Source organism: Lathamus discolor, chromosome 1 (genome assembly GCF_037157495.1).
Source record: "Lathamus discolor isolate bLatDis1 chromosome 1, bLatDis1.hap1, whole genome shotgun sequence".
Lineage (NCBI taxonomy): Eukaryota > Metazoa > Chordata > Aves > Psittaciformes > Psittacidae > Lathamus > Lathamus discolor.
In genome coordinates this window covers 14645203-14662910 of record NC_088884.1, presented here as the reverse complement: position 1 = coordinate 14662910, position 17708 = coordinate 14645203, and the positions used below count along the sequence as shown (strand labels likewise).

General features: G+C 34.6%; 2 protein-coding genes across 9 annotated transcripts in view; one reads left to right on the top strand and one right to left on the bottom strand.

The window, feature by feature from the left end:
• IMMP2L (inner mitochondrial membrane peptidase subunit 2) overlaps positions 1 to 17708 on the top strand; it is a 462983-nt gene that overhangs the window by 197168 nt on the left and 248107 nt on the right. The window lies entirely within an intron of this gene.
• Positions 351 to 17708, bottom strand: part of LRRN3 (leucine rich repeat neuronal 3) — a 33627-nt gene continuing 16269 nt past the window's right edge. The window contains exons 1-2 of one of the 3 annotated variants that reach the window (XM_065664967.1): positions 5309 to 5467; positions 351 to 3350 (exon numbers count right to left, since the gene is read on the bottom strand). In XM_065664967.1, coding sequence (XP_065521039.1) covers positions 875 to 3001 — 2127 coding nt within the window. In that variant the 5' untranslated portion in view covers positions 3002 to 3350; positions 5309 to 5467 and the 3' untranslated portion in view covers positions 351 to 874. Of the gene's footprint in view, positions 3351 to 3978; positions 4081 to 5308; positions 5468 to 17708 lie in introns of those variants that run through there. The other 2 variants (XM_065664966.1, XM_065664963.1) reach the window with 2 other exon arrangements.

The window sequence follows — 17708 nt, the reverse complement described above, 5'->3', positions numbered from 1 at the left end:
GAGTCGAAACACTGCATTTAGTTTTCAGGCTTCTGGGAAAATACCAAAGCAGCTGAAAACTTGCTTTTATCAATAGGTAACAATCTATTTCCCTATCAGTTTTATGTCTCCTTCCCACCTGCCTTCTCTCTTCTTCCTCCCACAATCAGCTCTGTGTAAAATATGTATGTTATTATTATGGGTAAGTACTTTATAAAAATATTTATTGTGCAGTTTATTGCAGTTATGCAGCCTAAACTCAGCAAATTATTCTTTGGCTCAGATTGGTATTTTAACACAATTATATGTAAGGAGATATTTTGTCAGACCCTAGAATGAGTTTGTTTATTGTCAGAAAAGAGCACCCAGAATGTTTTGTTTAGAAACAAACAAGCCAAAAACTATTTTGATTTTAATCAAAAATGTATTTTCCTCATAAAAAAAATTCACATACTCACTGTGTCTACTCTACAGAATTTGTCCATTTCATTACACCATGTGTCAATCCTAGTATACCTGTTCACTTCAAAAACTCGTGGCTAGAGTGTGTAATACAGCAAAGAAGGAGGTATTGCTCAGTTCCACTACTTTTATATAATAATAAAAAAAATACGGAAAATGTTCTTGGCTACTTGCACTGTATTCCAGACTTCAATGTCCCATCAAAGTTCTAGAAAATGAAGTTAATTGTATTTGGTTGGTAGAATACCGTTAGAAACCAGTTAGTTAAAATTCTCTTATGCTGAGTGAGTACATATTCCCATTTGTCAGCAGCAGCAAAGTCCAGATGTCTAGTTCCTAAGTGAAAGAAATTATTTTTCTCATTGCCTTTTTGTTCAGCACAAATGCAGTCATGTGCTTTTTATTTCAGGAATCAAGTGATATGCTGACACATTTATGACATATTGGTTGGTACACCTATTACAGTTGCTTTTACTTCCATTGCTGTGCTTTTGTCTTTGCCCATGTCCCAAAGACTGATCAGGGGAGGATAAAGCTCATTGAGTGAAAAGGATTGTTTCTTCAGGTAATTCTTTAGATAGCTGTGTCCAGCGTCATAGTTCATCCCACGTGAGATGCAACTGTAGAGATACATCACAGAGATGATTCCCAAAAGAGCTCCAAGGCAGGCAAAGAGTCCTATTATGTTGTTCTTTTCATAGCCTTTCACTGCCAAGTCCAGTCCTTTTGTGGTTACGTTGACACATTGTTTCTTATTCTGTGAATAGATAGTGGGAATATCTATACAGATTTTGTATTCAGTTGATGGATTTAGATGTGTAAGATTGTATACCTTTATGTCAGATGGTATTCGAGCACTCTGTGCAGCTCGAGAGTTTTCAGCTTTCGGAAAGGCTGTCCATCTAACACTGGATTTCAGAATTTTAGAACTTGCCTTCCATGAAACCAAAACAGAATTAGATTTTATGTCTTTTATTTTAATATTCAGAGATCCATTGCTGTCCTGAGGGAAAGAGCCATCCACTTTAATCATGACTGACTTTAGGTCTGCCCCAACTAAATTCGTTGCTATACATGTGTATAAGCCACTTTCTTTTTGTGTTACATCACTTATGTCCAGTGTTCCTTCAGAATGAATGTAGTATTTGTTAGAAATAGTATTAGGCAAAAGTTTGTGTCCTGATGGTGTTATCCAGTAGATTTCAGGTTCTGGTTCTGCTGTTGCTCTGCAGTGTAAGGAAATATGGCTGCCAGTTTTCAAATCCAAAGTAGATGGAAAACTTTCGGGAGCTATCAGGGGGAGACAGATTTCCATCATTTCCCGGAAGTGTATCTGTCTCACATTCTGGCCTTGAAATTCAGGGGGGTCTACACAAAACAGGGACTCTGGCTCCATGAAGCGAATGTTTGTTTTATTCATGTTAATCCAGCGGATGACACAATCACATCTAATGGGATTGCTGTGTATACTAACTTCTTTAAGGTTAGGCAAGGATTCTACTGTACTCCGATAAAGGGCACTCAGTGCGTTGCTGTTAAGCATGAGAGATTCCAGCTTGGGCAGTCTGTAGAATGCATTTGGATGAATGTATGATAGTCTGGGGTTATTGGTAGCTTCTATTTTTCTTAAGTCTGGCAAATTATCAACAGCAAGACCATCTATAGAAATCAGTTCAGGCATGTTATTAATTCCTAACTCTTTTAGGTGCAGCATATTGCTAAAATCTCCTCGTCGTATTCTGTTAATGGGATTCTTATTTAGATCCAGAAATTTAAGTTTTGTGGCCTTTTGAAGAGCAATGTGGGGCACTCTAACAAATCTATTGTCATAAAAGGAGATGCTTTCTAAATTGTCAAGGCCAGCCAAAGCATTATCTGGTATTTCAGTGAGATTTATGCCTGCTAAAACTAGGCTGCGCAGATTGATAAGAGGCTTAAAATTCATATCTTCAATTCTGATTATTGGGTTTTCTCCAATCATGAGAATTTCAAGATTAGGAGTAGCTTCAAACCACTTCCTGTTGATCATTTGCAGACCATTTGAATTGAGATGAAGTCTAAGAAGATTATTGAGGCCTATGAAAGCTCCCGGTGCAATCACTGAAAGCAGATTATGATTAATATAAAGCTCTTGTAAATTGTGGAGTCCAGAGAGACATTCTTCAGGGAGTTCAGTAAGTTTGTTTTCTTCAAGGTACACCGAAAGCAACTGTGGTATCTTTCTAAGATTAATACTGGTCACTGAAGATAAATTGTTCTGAGATAAATCTAGACCAGTTAAATTCACTGGGAAATCTACTGACTGTTCAATGTTTTCAATATTATTAGTCTGTAGAAGTAGAACTTGTGTGTCAGCAGGCAGTCTGGCTGGAATATTAAAAAGGCCTAAATCATTACAATCCACTGTTGGAGCATCCATATACACAGACCTGGGGGTGAACCATGGTCTGATCTCACATATACATGACTCTGGGCAGTCTGCTTTTTTTTCTACAGCTTGTACTAATGCAGTGATAACTAGGCCAAGTAGAAAATTAATTTTGAGTTGCATGTCCTTCATCTTAGCTCAAATGTTCAGAAAAGTAACACGTGTTAATATTCCACAGTTATGAGTCTGGAATTCAGTATGGCCTGGTCAGTTGATAAAGTGCACACTTGCATTTGTGAAGTGATGATCGTGAAGGACTTTCTTCCTGAGGATAAGTGATAAATTTGTAACCAACTTGTCCAGTAGTAAGAGGCATTTTGTGGAAATGAAGGTCACTCTGTCCTTGATGACATAAAATTGATAAGCTTTGTGAAGATGAAGTATGTATAGATGGTCATAGGAGATTAAGCAATTCATTTATTTAGTCGTATTAACTTCAAATCCCATGATTGATTAGTGTTTGCAGGAATGACAGGGTGACCTAAAATAGAAGAAGAGGAAATAATTAGTGTAAGAAACTATAAAGTTATAAATTAATTTAGACATCTTTTGCTCTCTAATGTTAATTATTGCAAGTAAGAAAAGAAAATTACTGTGGTGCCTAGAGTATTGTAGTGGTGTCCAGATAGCATAAATGAAGTTAATATAGTAATATATCTTTAGACTTGTAGCTTGTCTTACATCCAGTGGAGCATTGCTCTACAGAAAGATGAAGATCCACAAAGTATAAAGCAAAATATATCAGTAAATTTTTTCTATTTTATGGTCCTTTAAAATATTTTCTTTTTTCTTTCAGTTATCACTAGAAGCAGACTGAGTTCTGTTGGCTTTGAAAGTGTAAACACTGAGCAAAATCCTACAGAGCGTGAATACTTAACTTTTGAACATAAAGTAGAAAGAACATAATATATGTGTAATCAAAGGAAAATGGAATGATGGGATTAACACGCCTTCCTAATGATTACACTGTTAGGCAAGCCTGTAAGATACTTATACAGAAATATACAAAATTGATAATCCACGGGCTTCATAATTTTATAATTCTTTTTGAGGCTGCTGTTTAGGAAGAAAACTTTCCTTTAAAGTGATAATTAGAAAGAAATATGTACCTCATAATAAATAGCTTGTCATCTTGGAAAATTCAGGCTAATTACTAGCTTGCTTGTTTTGGCTTCAGTAACTTCAATTGCAAAGAATAACAGAAAAATGTCTTTAGAGTAAGAAGGAAAAAAATTACATTAGCAATTGTTTTTTTGGTCTGTAGCTCTGCAAGAATCTGAAATTTGCTATGAAGTTTCAGATTTTCTTCATGTCCTAAATTATAGTAAAGACTTGAAGCCTTAGCATCTTTATCAAATGTATCCTCTCCAGATTTTTGTTACGTACTTGCTTGTTACGGAGAAAAAAATATTCTACGTTCAGTGTATATATTTTTCCAAGCCATATAATTCAAACCCTTCATATATGAAGTAGTACACATTAACTGGTTACTTTACTTCAGAATATACACTTCACGGTATTGTCCAGAAGACTTCATATGATACACATTTATGCCCTTTCTCCCCTTGCTCCTAGTGTCAAAATTCATAGTGACATTGTTCACAAACTGTAAGATCAAGGCTTCATTGACATTAATAAGTAACTTCTGAGGTGATGTTGGTACAGATAAAATTGCTAAAGTCAAGTGTCAAGGATATGGATTTTAGATTTCCTTTCCAGGCCCAAGGATTGGGCGTATTGACTACACAGGCATTCCGTCTCAGCTCACAGGAAAGGTGCTGGAGCATGATGGGTGACATTAGGCCAGTTTGAAATACATTTGTCAAGTCTTTGAGGCTGCTGCTTGTGTTAGTACATCTAAGGGCATTTAATATTGTATTTTAACTTGTAAGTGTATATTGTATTTTAATTTGTAAATGTATTAATAAAGTGAACAGACAATGTGTGAGATAAACATACAGAAAACATTCTGTTGTTTTAAGGATTAATAATGTTTTTATGCAAATGGCCTACTGAAATGCAAAGACATACTGACTGAAATAGTGAAAATGTGATCTCTTCCTTTGTTCTGAGAAATTAGATGAACTTGAGGCTTGAAGAAAAATAAAGGTTTGCCTTGTACAGTTAGTGCCTCTAACTTGTTCTTAATTTTGCCTTCAGGAGACAAGGTAGTACACCTATATGGAGTACTGTCCTATTTATCAAAGATCTCAATGGAATTCATTCTATGTCAAATGCACAGATATAATTTACTATGTAGGGAGAAAAGAAGATGGCAATGAAGGGAATTTATTGAGTCATGTTCTTGGTGTACTTCCTAAAGCATGAGTCCCATTGACTTTTGGAATTTTATTTGGATTTTGTATTAAAATGTATCTGTAAGCATGGCAAATACAAAATACAAGTTTATAGTAATTGAAAGCTGATCAGAAATCTTACCTGAATAGTAAATTAATTGAGATTAAACAGACTGCTACTGCAGATATCTAATCTCAGCATTCTGATCCCACTATGATTCTCAGTGACTTCTGTTCAGTAGAGGTACCAGGAAAGCATTCTGGGGAAGCACAGCTACATGGCTGACCTGGTTTTCTGCTCCTCCTTCGACATTTGCTATTGACCACTGAAAGATAGGATGTGGACCAAAACAAACCTTTCATGTGTGTCCCAGGCATTCGAGAGGCTGTAACAGTTGAAGCATGTAAACTACTGCATTTTCATGTACACAGATCAACATGCTCCTGGATTTGAGTTTATACTCCTCCTGACTTTATACTGCAGCTTCTGTGGGATTCACAAGCCAAAACCAAGGGCACAAGTGGATATTTTCATGTCATATATATTGGAGTGGGCTTTCTGGCAAAACATTTTTGTATATAACAGTAATATTGTGTGACTCTGATATACAGTGTTGACAAAAAAAGGAAACATGGACTGCTGATGTTAAGTTTTCTGGTTGCATTTGAAGAGATCAAAAATCAGAATCAAGTTATGCAGTATGACTTTACACATGCTAACTTGTTGATTACATGTGTATCTGTGTGAATGTAATTAATTTCTTACCTTAAGATATGTACATACTATTTCTGATATTTCACTAATGCAATTACATCTGCATCACCTGTTAAGCAAAAATACTGGTTTTATTTTACCGCTTTTGTTAGTACGTTTTGGTGATCTCTCAGGAGTTTTGATGTGATGCAAGTGATTCTTAAAAGTTGTACCTACTCTGGTGCAATAGAAAAGCTTGTAGAGTGGAGGCTCCGCTGAAAATTATCCCCAGTAAGCTGAGCTGTGGTAAAAGTGTTTCCACATAAGCAGCAGCAGGAGCTATGCATTGCAGTTTTGGACTCTGATGAAATTCTTTCCCCTGCTACATTTATAAATCTGTGCACTCTGATTGTACATGTAGTTCCTCATCTAGATAAAATGATACGGTTTTCTTCCTAATGTATCAATTAAACAGTCTGCATCTAAAAAGTTAGTAATGCTATTCAGTATTTTTATTATTGTTTTCCTTACTAGAACTTCTGTCCTAAAACTGTTTAAATCATGGACAGATGACTTAATTTCTTCTGGAAGTCCATCCCTATTGCAGCCCATACTTACTGTCTTATTAAATACGGCATGCCTCTTACTTTTAAGGTATTATCTCTTGCTTTTAGAAAAATGCAACCTGATGTGTGTGACTTTTTGCAGCCTAATTATCTCTTGTGTAGACAACGATTGCTATGTCTTAATTGGGTTTGTTTCATTCACTGCTATTGACAGCTGGAGCCTTAGTTTACAAGAGGGTATCACCATTATTTGAGCTGGAAAAGACATTCAGAGAGTGAATAAACTGAGCAATGTTTCTCATCACTGGAGCAACAGACAGCTAAGAACAAAGTCAGAGTGGGCAGAAAGGGAAAGAAACACGTCAGGTTTTGGCAATCTTTCTTTTCCACTTCAGCAGTTAGAGAGACAGTGATAAAAACTAAAAATGCAGCAGCTACACTGCAATGTGCCCTGCTGGCAATAAGGCAAACAGTTCACTTCACAAGGACCAATTTAGAGGTGGCAAGCATTTTGAAAACACAGCTGTTCATACAAAGGTACCTTTCAAACACATCAACTGAAAAAGCCACTTCTCACTTCTTGTCATTATAACCACTTAAAGCAGTTCTGTGGACAGAGATCTGGAAATGTCACTAACCAAAAATTGGACACAACACATTTCATACCTCACTTGATTATAGTACAGCACTTACATTTTTGCAGAGTTTTTTTAAGTGTTATGGATATATACAGACTTACATTTGAATATGTGACGTCTTTCCGATAATTTTATAAAGCATTTTTTCCTTGTTTGTTCTGTTATCAAAATTTTCAAAATAAAAATGCTTCCTTGGGGAATTTTCTATTACAGCACAATTGATAAAAAGATGCAACAACTTATAAATTTGACATATTCAAGAACTGGCACTAAAATCTGTTTGATTCCCCCCCCCCCCACCCTTAAAAACCTAAGTGGGATGGTTTTGTTGACATATGTACAGAAAGTTTGACTAAGCAGGACTACAAGTTTAAGTTAAAGCACAAAAAGATAGTATGATGGATTTGCATAACAGAATCAGTCTTGAAATAAAGTATTTCTAGAAGCAAGCTGTACTAGCTAGTCCAATATGGCTTCTGGAAATTATATATGCTATGTAAAAACTGAAAGAATTTTTCGTAGCGTATGTACTCTTGCTTTCATTCCACTCTCTGGATCAAAGTGTTTTGTGCAGAATCCTGTTTCTCTTTACAAATACAAATTAGCAGATCACTGTATTAGGCTCTCAATGTTTTATAATGCTTGCATATAGCCATTGTAGTTTCACATTAAAACATGAATGAGGAGTTTTGGAAATTAGTGTGGTTTTGACAATCTCAGTCCTGAGGTGTTCAACTTCGGTAGCTGACATCAGGTGGCATTTGGATTTTGGGAGTCCTCAAAAGTGAGTATCTAAAGTATCTGAACATGTCTGAAAAACTTGACTATGGCTTCCTGTTAGGTTATTGACTAATTTTGGCCATTTACTTTTTTACTATTGATTAATTTTTAGAACTTCAGGTTGACCCTGAATAGCATTACATGCAAGATGTAAAGGAAGTGGGAAAGCTACTTGTATATGTAGAGAAGAGAAGCCTGCTTGGAGACCTTGTAGCAGCCTTCTAGTATCTGAAGGGGGCATACAAGGATGCTGTAGTGGGACCCTTCATCAGGGACTGTAGTGATAGGACAAGGGGCAATTGCTTCAAACTTAAACAGGGAAGATTTAGGTTTGATATAAGGAAGAAATTTACTGCTAGAGCGTTAAGACACTTGAACAGGCTACTCAAGGAAGTTGTGAATGCTCCATCCCTGGCAGTGTTCAAGGCCAGGTTGGGCAGAGCCTTGGGCAACATGGTCTAGTGTGAGACATCCCTGCCCATGGCAGAGGGGTTGGAACTATATGTTCTTAAGGTCATGTCCAACCCCAGCCATTCTATGATTCTACGATTTAACCCTGAATGCAATTTGCAGTGTTTGAATAATTATTTCGGCATATGTGTTTATTTTGTGAATTTGATATACATCTATTAATATTTATTTTCTTGCAATAAGCTTGCCTAGGGAAAAGCCACAAGCTTAAAATATTTGAATGTAAAATAGGACAAATTCTCACACTTTAGACCATGACAAGATTTTATGCATCATTAAATGTTTTTATATCCATGGACATCATGTGCTTTGAGGTTATTTTAATCTAGAAATAAAGATAGATTCAGCTAGATTTACATGAGATTTACCCTTTCACTAATTGAGTCTGGCCTACTATCCTTGTGCTCATTTACTGTATCTTAATGCAATTTAACAGGTATTAGAGGAATTATCAGCATGTAGAATTCATTAAGAACTCACTGTATTTCTATTTCTTTCCTCAAAAATTACATTATAGTATTTCGGAAAATACTGCAATGTAATAAATCATAAAGCTTCAAAAATGCAGTATTTATAATAGATGCAATGAAAACAAAGAAGTAAAATGGAAGCCAGAGGAGTATTTACGTATAGTATGTGACGATTTATTACATACACTATTTTAGAATAAATTTTCAATGGACTTAAATGGACATTTGGTAAAACCTCCTTTTAAAAACGGAAAAGATAACAGTATTTGTTTCATAACCTGTTTTAAATTGGATAACCGTGACTGACCATGGAAAGGCAGGTAACTATGGGAACACCTGCATGTGAAGTAAGGTGTTTATCAATCATAATCACAGTGCTCAATAGAAATAGTATATAATTTTGTTGCTATTATTAATTTGGTGGCAGCAGCAGCATTGTGCGTTGAAGCAGAGGGTAGATAAGGAACACATTGTCTTATGTGCTAACTTTCTTCAAAACAAAACTGTAAGCTTTACTCTGTGGAGCTTAAAATTTACATACAAGTAGAGGGACAACAATATAAGTCACAATCTCCAAATATCCTTGGGTTTATTTTTTAACTCTAACTATAGTCTAGCAGTTTTCTATCATGATCCGGGCTTGCTTTTTCAGGCTTCCATTTTAAATTTTATGTCTGTAAACCTTTCTCTCATGTGATTTTAACTTTTAATCACACACTCCCTAACCATTGAATACATCTGACCTTTTCATAAATGTCATAGCAAAAGAAGATGAAAAGTTGTTTGATGATACTTGGTAAAGGAATTATTTCAGTAACTACAGTTCCCTAATTTATTTTTTGGTTTTTAGTCCTAATATGAAGGGCACAAACTAATTTTTAGGTATTATTTTTGAGTGAGATGTCTCAAAAGTATGTTTACATGACAAAAGGCTGAATTTCAATGGAGGCTGCACATTTTTTTACCGTTTGTGTTGTAGGCTGTCATTTATGTTCTGACTTATAGTATGGCATTCCAAATCTTCTTGAAATATTTTTTTATATTTTTATGTGTGGCAGTTAGACTATATCTCATAATTTTATATACTTGAATAAATTGTAAAAAAAAATTTTGAAAATAATCTGAACTGAGTTCTTATTCCTTCTTCTTAAATGAGATACTAAATATATAGTCCTGATATTCTTAATCTAAAAATTTAACTCATTGCTAGTATTACTTGTTCTGATTTTTTTCTTAAATAGTAACTCCACATATATAGTTTCTGGTCATCAGAGAAAAATTTCAAGGATCAAATGTTGAAAATAACCTTTCAAAGTACTTAGATCTTTGACATCCTTGTTATAGTTCTTAGCCTTAGAAAGGTTTCACTGTGTAAGTGATATATTTATGGTTGCCATTATCAAGCAATTATGGCAAAAAAATTATTGCTGTAACTTGGGAAAGTAATGTGTTAGTTTAATTTAGATTTATTCGTACATGTTCAACTTCTTTTTGACAGTTGTCATGTTAGTAGTGGAGAAGCACATATTGGCAGTTACCTAGGCACATAGTTGGCAAGAGAGCAGTCACGTTCTGGATGTGGGTGCATGTACCCAGTTACCAGATGCTTCAAGCAGATGGTCAAAACTAAAGATGAGTGAGACCAGTTTTGGCTTGATATTCTAGAAAGCTACCATACCAATTCTGGGATGGTACAGTACATTTGACTAGTGAAAAAAGCCTAGCCAAAATCCAGCAGAGCGATTGGCAAAATCTGAATTTTGTGATTTTTTTTTTTTTCTTTGTGGCTGACAAATGTAAATAAAGCCTAAAACACAGTAACAGTTCTGTTCAGGTAGTTGTAATAAAGACAGAGATAGTGGCTGTAGTTGGCACGTAATACTTTCCTGGGAATTTAATATGTTTTTTTGATTTATGGTATGAAAATGGTCACTGTAATAAAATTAGATAATGCTAAACATCATAATCTTAGGAGTCACAATTTCTAGTCTATATTTTTTCAGCAGCAAAGTTATAGGCTTGGAAGACCTAAATTGTCAGTCTTTAATGGCAGACTTCTAATGGTTAGTGAACTCACCTTTTAGTTTTTGGTGTAGTTGTGATTTGTTTTGGGAAATGCTCACATCAAGGTAAATGCTGTCATATAATTAAAAAAAAAGTAATTTCCAGTGTCCACTGTACTGATTATGAACTGTAATAATCTAAAGATATGAAATGGCTTAATAAATGAAGTTACATCAGGAGCATCCTGCTACAATCCCAGACAGTACTTGATGTATACTTATATTACGTGGAATGTAGCTAAAGATCTATGAAGGAGAAAAAAGTATTCTCATCATAATAGTAAGCAGAAATTCCTTACTAAAACCCCCAAAATAATAGATTTTTGAGCTTCCAGGAATGGATGTTTTTTGTGTCATGAATTTTCCTACCAAATTGAGCTTTAACATAATAATTGTGAATATATTGTGTGATTACTTTCATTCTGAGCCACCTGGGGAACCAGGTTCATGATGTATTGTTCAAAAGAGATGGATATTTTTTTTAATCTTGCTGAGGCAATGTAGAGAAATAGACTGATGAAAAAACAATTTCAGGATGCAAAAATGGACAACGTGTAAACCAGAATATTATTTTAAAAATTCAGAAATAAAAGTTCTGTTTTCTGATGTGTTTTATGTCAGTTGGAGTGATTTATGCATACTCATAAATTACCAGCTCATAGAAATACTGTAATTTCTGATTGCAGAAAGTGTTTTGGTTTGTTTTTAGTATTAATTACAGTTTTTACTCAGCTAAGCATCTCATTAATAACATTACATGTTGGGGAGTTTTATATGATTCGCAAAAATAATTTTATTTTTAGACCCCAAATTACTGTGTTTTTTTTTGTACTTTTATGTATCCATTGGTCAGCCTTAATCCACACTATAGGATTATCTTGGTTCATTTCTTATTTCCAAGAAGTGAATACATTAAAATGCTGATCTTGTTTTCTCTTTATGATTTGCTTTTTAAAATAATATCAGAATAAAGAGGACAAATACAAGATAAATAAATAGAAACACTTCTAGTTAAGTACAGTATCCCTTCTACTGTGTGTTGCACTACAGCTAAATAATCATATAGTTCCTGGAACAGTAATTGAATTCCCTTTCAAGTGTTTTTCTTCTCCTTTAAAAAATGCAAATTTATTTAAACCATTGCACCTCTCCAGCATGCACTGATTCATAGCCAACTTCCTCACTCCTTTTTTCCACTGTACAATCCTTCAAGTGTTTCTTATTATTTTAGAAGAATTTTTTTTTTTTTTCCTTGTCTAAAGTGGAAAATCACTCAATCCCTTAGATGATTTGACTCATTAGCATGTCACTGAACAGGATTATTTGAATTATGAAATTTACATGATATAGCCACATCTTGATTTTGTACTTCGTTCTCTAGCATCTATCATCATTTTACATCACCTTTCAGCATTTTGGATTGCAAATCTGACCGCAGTGTTAAAGTTAACATTCTGATCTTTCAGAGAATTTTGACCAGTATTCACTGTTCAAGTATTGATGTCAATCAACCAGATTGTGATCACTGTACTCAAAGCTTGCACTAGATTTGCCTTGACAAACAATTTCTCTTGCATTTTTTGGGGGGATTCCTACATATGAGTCAAAGACTATGGACAGACATGTGCTGTAGGTACACATATGAAAACGTGTAAGAACACGCCTCACATTACAATAAGAATGTTAGGGATACACAGATGTACTTGTGCAATGAAATGTATCTTGCTATGGGAAAATGGCTCTTCAAACTGAACAAAAGATAAGTTAGAATTAAGATGTTGAAAGATCCTATTACTGGTGATTATGGAATGGTAGGATGAACAGTTTGGTTCATCACTGGTGTTGAAGTGGGATAGAGGAAGCATTTCAAATTGTCCTTCCAGTTTGTCCTTACAAAGATGGATTAGACATAATTTTGTAATAGTGATAATGCTGAGTCAAAGCAACCTGCTTTTTCATTAGAAGACGATGTTCATTTTGAAGTCTGACTTCAGCCTTTCTGCTTTCAGACAATGGCATGGTTTTCTTTTCCAGCAGTAAAACAACTCCAATAAGTAAAGAAAGATATTTCAATAGTGTGACATTTCAATATTTTGAAATGACAAATTATGCTTTCAGGGTCTGATAGTAATTTCTGCTTCAAAGTTGGAAGACATCAGAGGGAACATCAGAAGTAAGGACAAAGTGGTACTAGAATGCCTGTGAAACAGCAAATGTGAACCTAACCTATGCCAAAATCCTTTAATTTATCAGTTACAGGTAAAAACTCATGAAATGCTGTATATGGTTCTGGTCACACTCAGGTTCAGTAATATTAATTGGAGTTAAGGCAGAATCAACATGAGAACTAATGGAAAATGCATACAAATATACTAACATATATGGAAAATAACTAGAAACGTGCAGTAGAAGGTAACAGGCAAACAAGATGGAAGAGCAACACTTTGGGTCCTATGTAAACGCTTGTGAAGCATTTGAAGAAAGTATGATTTCTGCATACGTACCCGTAAGTTCTAGAGTACATCGCATAAAGTCATAGAAGGAAGTAAGTAAGTAGAGACAGAAAGACAGAATGTTGGTGGGAGTTGTAGGGGGTTTTATTTGTTGGTTTGGGGGTTTGTTTGGTGGGGGTTTTTTGTGTGTTTTGTTTGTTTGTTTTTGGTTTGTTTTTTTCTTTTGATTTTTCTTTTTTTTTTTCTTGCAGTAGTGTGTATGAGGTAGTACATACACTTTGACGGCAAATAGCCAATTCACTTGACAGAGTTTGCTGATGCAATACACAAGCCAGTAACAATAAAAATGCATTGAGGATTAATTTGGTTAACCACAATTTAAACAGGTGAATGAGGATAATTAAGCTTTGGTGTGTGGATTTTTCTACCAGTCCTTATAAATGTGAACTGAATATAAAGTTTAAGTTCCCTCACAGTATAATTATCCTTCCTTCAGGCAATAGTTGTCACCTTGTTCAATATTATAATGATGGAAATTATAAACCACCTGTCTGTCTCCTTGCAGATGACTGTGTCCTCTGTTAATGAGCATGGAAATGTCACCTTAAATTGCTTTAACATACCTAATACAAAAAAAAAAAAAAAACAAAAAACAAAACAACTGCAAAGCATGGAATGCTTTTGATGTTGAAAATCCATACCAGTTGTTACATTAGTATTAGTATGCTTTAAACTATCCTTATCATGGTATCCTACTGTATGTAGGAAATGCAAATTTTGAAAGTAAATCCAGATTAAACTTTAATCAGAACAGAGAGTGTAGAACAGTGTGAGTATTCTAACTCCTACATTTTCAGTGACCTATCAGCTTCAGTTTCCACTACTGGTTGTGGAGAACGATTGTGATGTATTTCTGAATTTCCAAGTCTGAATCTCCAGTGCTATCCGCTAAATTTCAGTTGGTTAAAGGCTGAGATGATACTGGAACTAAATGACTAGGGAAAGCAACACATTGGAATTGCTGGGAACTTGAAAAGTCCTGAAAACATTTCCCTGAAGGTGATAGAATCCTCTTTTCTGTCTCCTATTATTCATGAGAGATAATGTGAGCCACATCCAGGGAACATGAAGTAGCATTTGAAAGTTATGGAAGTAATGAATAAGACTTATAGCAGTTATGAGGTGAAATGCCATTGTTTGGCAGTCCTTCAGGAGCAGGCTTTTAGGATAGATCAAGCAATAGGGAACACACCCTGAAAGCCATAAAAATGCTTGGCTCGAAAATCAGGGTTTTATTCATTATATTTCCCATGTTGCAGTTAAGTATTAGAATTGAATGATAAATGATAAGTTACAAATTTGCTATTAAGTTGCTGTTTTCCTACAAATAATTATTCTTCAAGGGTGAAATTTTAAAACATTTTGAACAATTTTAGGTAGTGAATAAAAGCCTATCTTGAAACAGAATACTGAAGAATTATTGAGACGAGTTCTCTTTACAATGAGGATGTCTAAATATCTTTTAATGTCCTTGTGGTTTATAGTCATATAGTCACAGTAAACTGATACTAGTCTAACATTTTAATGAAAATGGAGAATCTACTGAAGGTGGAGACATAGATATTTAGTTACAAAAACCTAGCCTTACCTTGAAAGAAATAAAAATAGAAGACTGCAATTACATATTGATGAAGATAAAGCAAAGCTTGATATTCCTTTGAAAATTATCATTTAGTGATCTGCAGGTTGAGCAGGTTGTTATTTGTAGCTTGGTCTATTACTAAACCCAGTGTGGTCAAGGAAATTCCTGCTTTGAAATGGATTCTTTGTTGAGAATTAACAGATATTTGACTGTATCTGCAGCAGGATTGTGGATCCTTTTCCTTATCATGGCTGTCCAGGATGATGATCTAGTAAAAAAGGTGGTATCACGGATATTTTGGGTATAGACAATACTAACTTACTGTTTTCAGAACAAAGTATTAACTATTAACTGATAAGCACTCATAGTTGTTTTTTCATAGGCTGAATAATCTCATTTTAATACCTGCCAAACTGATAACCTGGGAAAAGTTAAGGTGAAGGATTCTTGATGGTTTTCATTTGGTCCTCTTTCTGGCCTTCCAAGTTATTTTTGGGGTTTTAATTCTTTCAGGAATTGCTGTAAGACCTATCCTGTGTTGCAGACAAGTAAGAATTTAATTCTGTTAAAGCAGAGAGGTTCCTGTTGATGCTCCCAAGTACTTCTTCCCTATATATGGACTCAGTTTTTAGACCTATTAAAGACAGAGTGCCAACATTTCTCTCCTCTGAACTAGTTATAAAACACAAAAGAACATTACAACCCACTAAACATTTCTGGCGAATGGAAAGGGTTTTTTTATTTATTTTGCTTTACTGTATGGATTATATCCGAACATGATTCCTGAAATCTAATGAAAAGATAAATCTGCACATTCTACTGAAAAAAAAAAAATCTTTCTGCTTCATTTGCTTAACTGTGAAATAGCAAAATTTTCTAGCTGTTTTTAAGGTTTGACATGATTAGCTGTCATTAGTTTAGTAATTAGTTTATGCAGATTTTTTGAATCAGGCTCATTCCTATCTTTCTGCTACTGAATCTATCGTATTTTTATTACAAAAGTCACTCTTGAAGAATTTTCCACAGTGGTTTTAGTTGCTTTCTCTTTTAAAAAATAACAATAGCAAAGAAGCACAAACCAGAATTTGTTTCACTGGAAAAAAAAAATCTTTAATTTCAGAGGCTACATGGAGTAGTTTGATAGTTTGATGTTTAGAAGGTTTCCATTCTGCTTGCTACAGAAAGAATTTTGCAGGGTTAGGTGGATTTTACAAATAGGTACCAGACAAATGCAGGTAATTATAATTATTTGGCTCTATCAGGCGCCATGCTAAAGCAACAGCTGCAGTACAGTCTTTATTAATAATTTTTATGTTAAAAATTATTACCATCACCTTTCAGTGACTTTTGTCTGATGTGACAATATTAATGGAGGCACTGACGCTGCAATACCACATCTGTTCTTCATAAAACAGACATTGTCAATAGAGTTAAAAATGAAGTTGCAAAGATTTGCTGTAGGAAAGGAGGGTACAGATAGAGTATTCTGCAATTTGGGCATGTCAAAATCCAGCTGAGGATAACTGTGGTCTCATTTAATTTACTTGGAATACTTCTTGACTGGAAATCAGCTTAAGGTAGCTCCATCCTTATCTTCTAGCCTTGTATGTCTGGTCTGCTAGAGGCAGACAGGAAAGAGAAAAGTTTGGGGTTTTATCTTTTTTTGGGGGGTGCTGTTCATATTTTGTTATACTCTTGTCCAACATCTTTGAAAATTAGCTGAATTGGAAGTAAAACCAAATTGGTGTTAATATAATCCTAGTTCTGCTCTACTCCAAGAATTTCAACGCTTACTGTTTTGTTCTTTAGAGTTTTTTTTTTGTTGTTGTTTGTTGTTTGTTGTTTTTTTTGTTTTTGTTTTTCTCAAGCTATCTGCCTAGTGGCTGTTTGGGGACCCATGTGATAAGAATTAGACTACCCAGTGCTTTGTGGGCCCAAAACAGACAAGTGAAACCAGCAATTACCATGCCATCAGCCTGCCAAAAGAGCTCAGCTTTTGTCACACATAATCTGGAAGATCTCAAATTCTACCCTAAGCTCCATGTCTCACTGGGTTATCTATGTTTCCTTCTTTCTGCATTGTGCTGTCATATGTAATAGATTTCACCTACCAGTTCCAGATTACAGAATTTAACTGCATGTTCTTTTTTTTTGTCTTTTTTTTTTTTTTTTTTTTGAGGGGAGGGACACTTAACCACCTTGACTAAATACAATAATTCATGTTTAATTTTTGATATAATGAATTTACTGTTTACTCTGAATAATACTTTCTCTTGGATCTACTTTCTAAGTGAATGACTCACTTTTCAGAAAATATTGCTTATGAACTTTGTTGAATCCAAACCAGAATTTGCTTAGCAGCTGAACAATTTCAAGTAATAAGCCCAAAATTCATTTTGCACTGCTTTTTGTATGAACACAGATTTATTCATACAAAAAAAAAAATCAAAACAAAACTGAAAAGTTAGAAAAGGATGCAAATACTGTTCTGAAATACCTTTCAGAATGTCTCAATAACCTTTGCAAATACTTTTTTCATTTTTTTTCCCAGGTTTATCTTCCTGTGTTATAGACGTAAGTTCTAAAAATACTTGAAATACTTCTAGAAATGCTTGTAAACTAGTTCTATAATTCTTATGTGCAAGGAACTTAAACAGAGTGATGCAGTGCAGAGTGGTGTTTTTCTCCTGAGAGATGCTTTTTATGCCACTTAAAAAAGTCCTTAATTCCTAAGGGCTTGGTTGTGTCTGGTTAGGCATAGATTA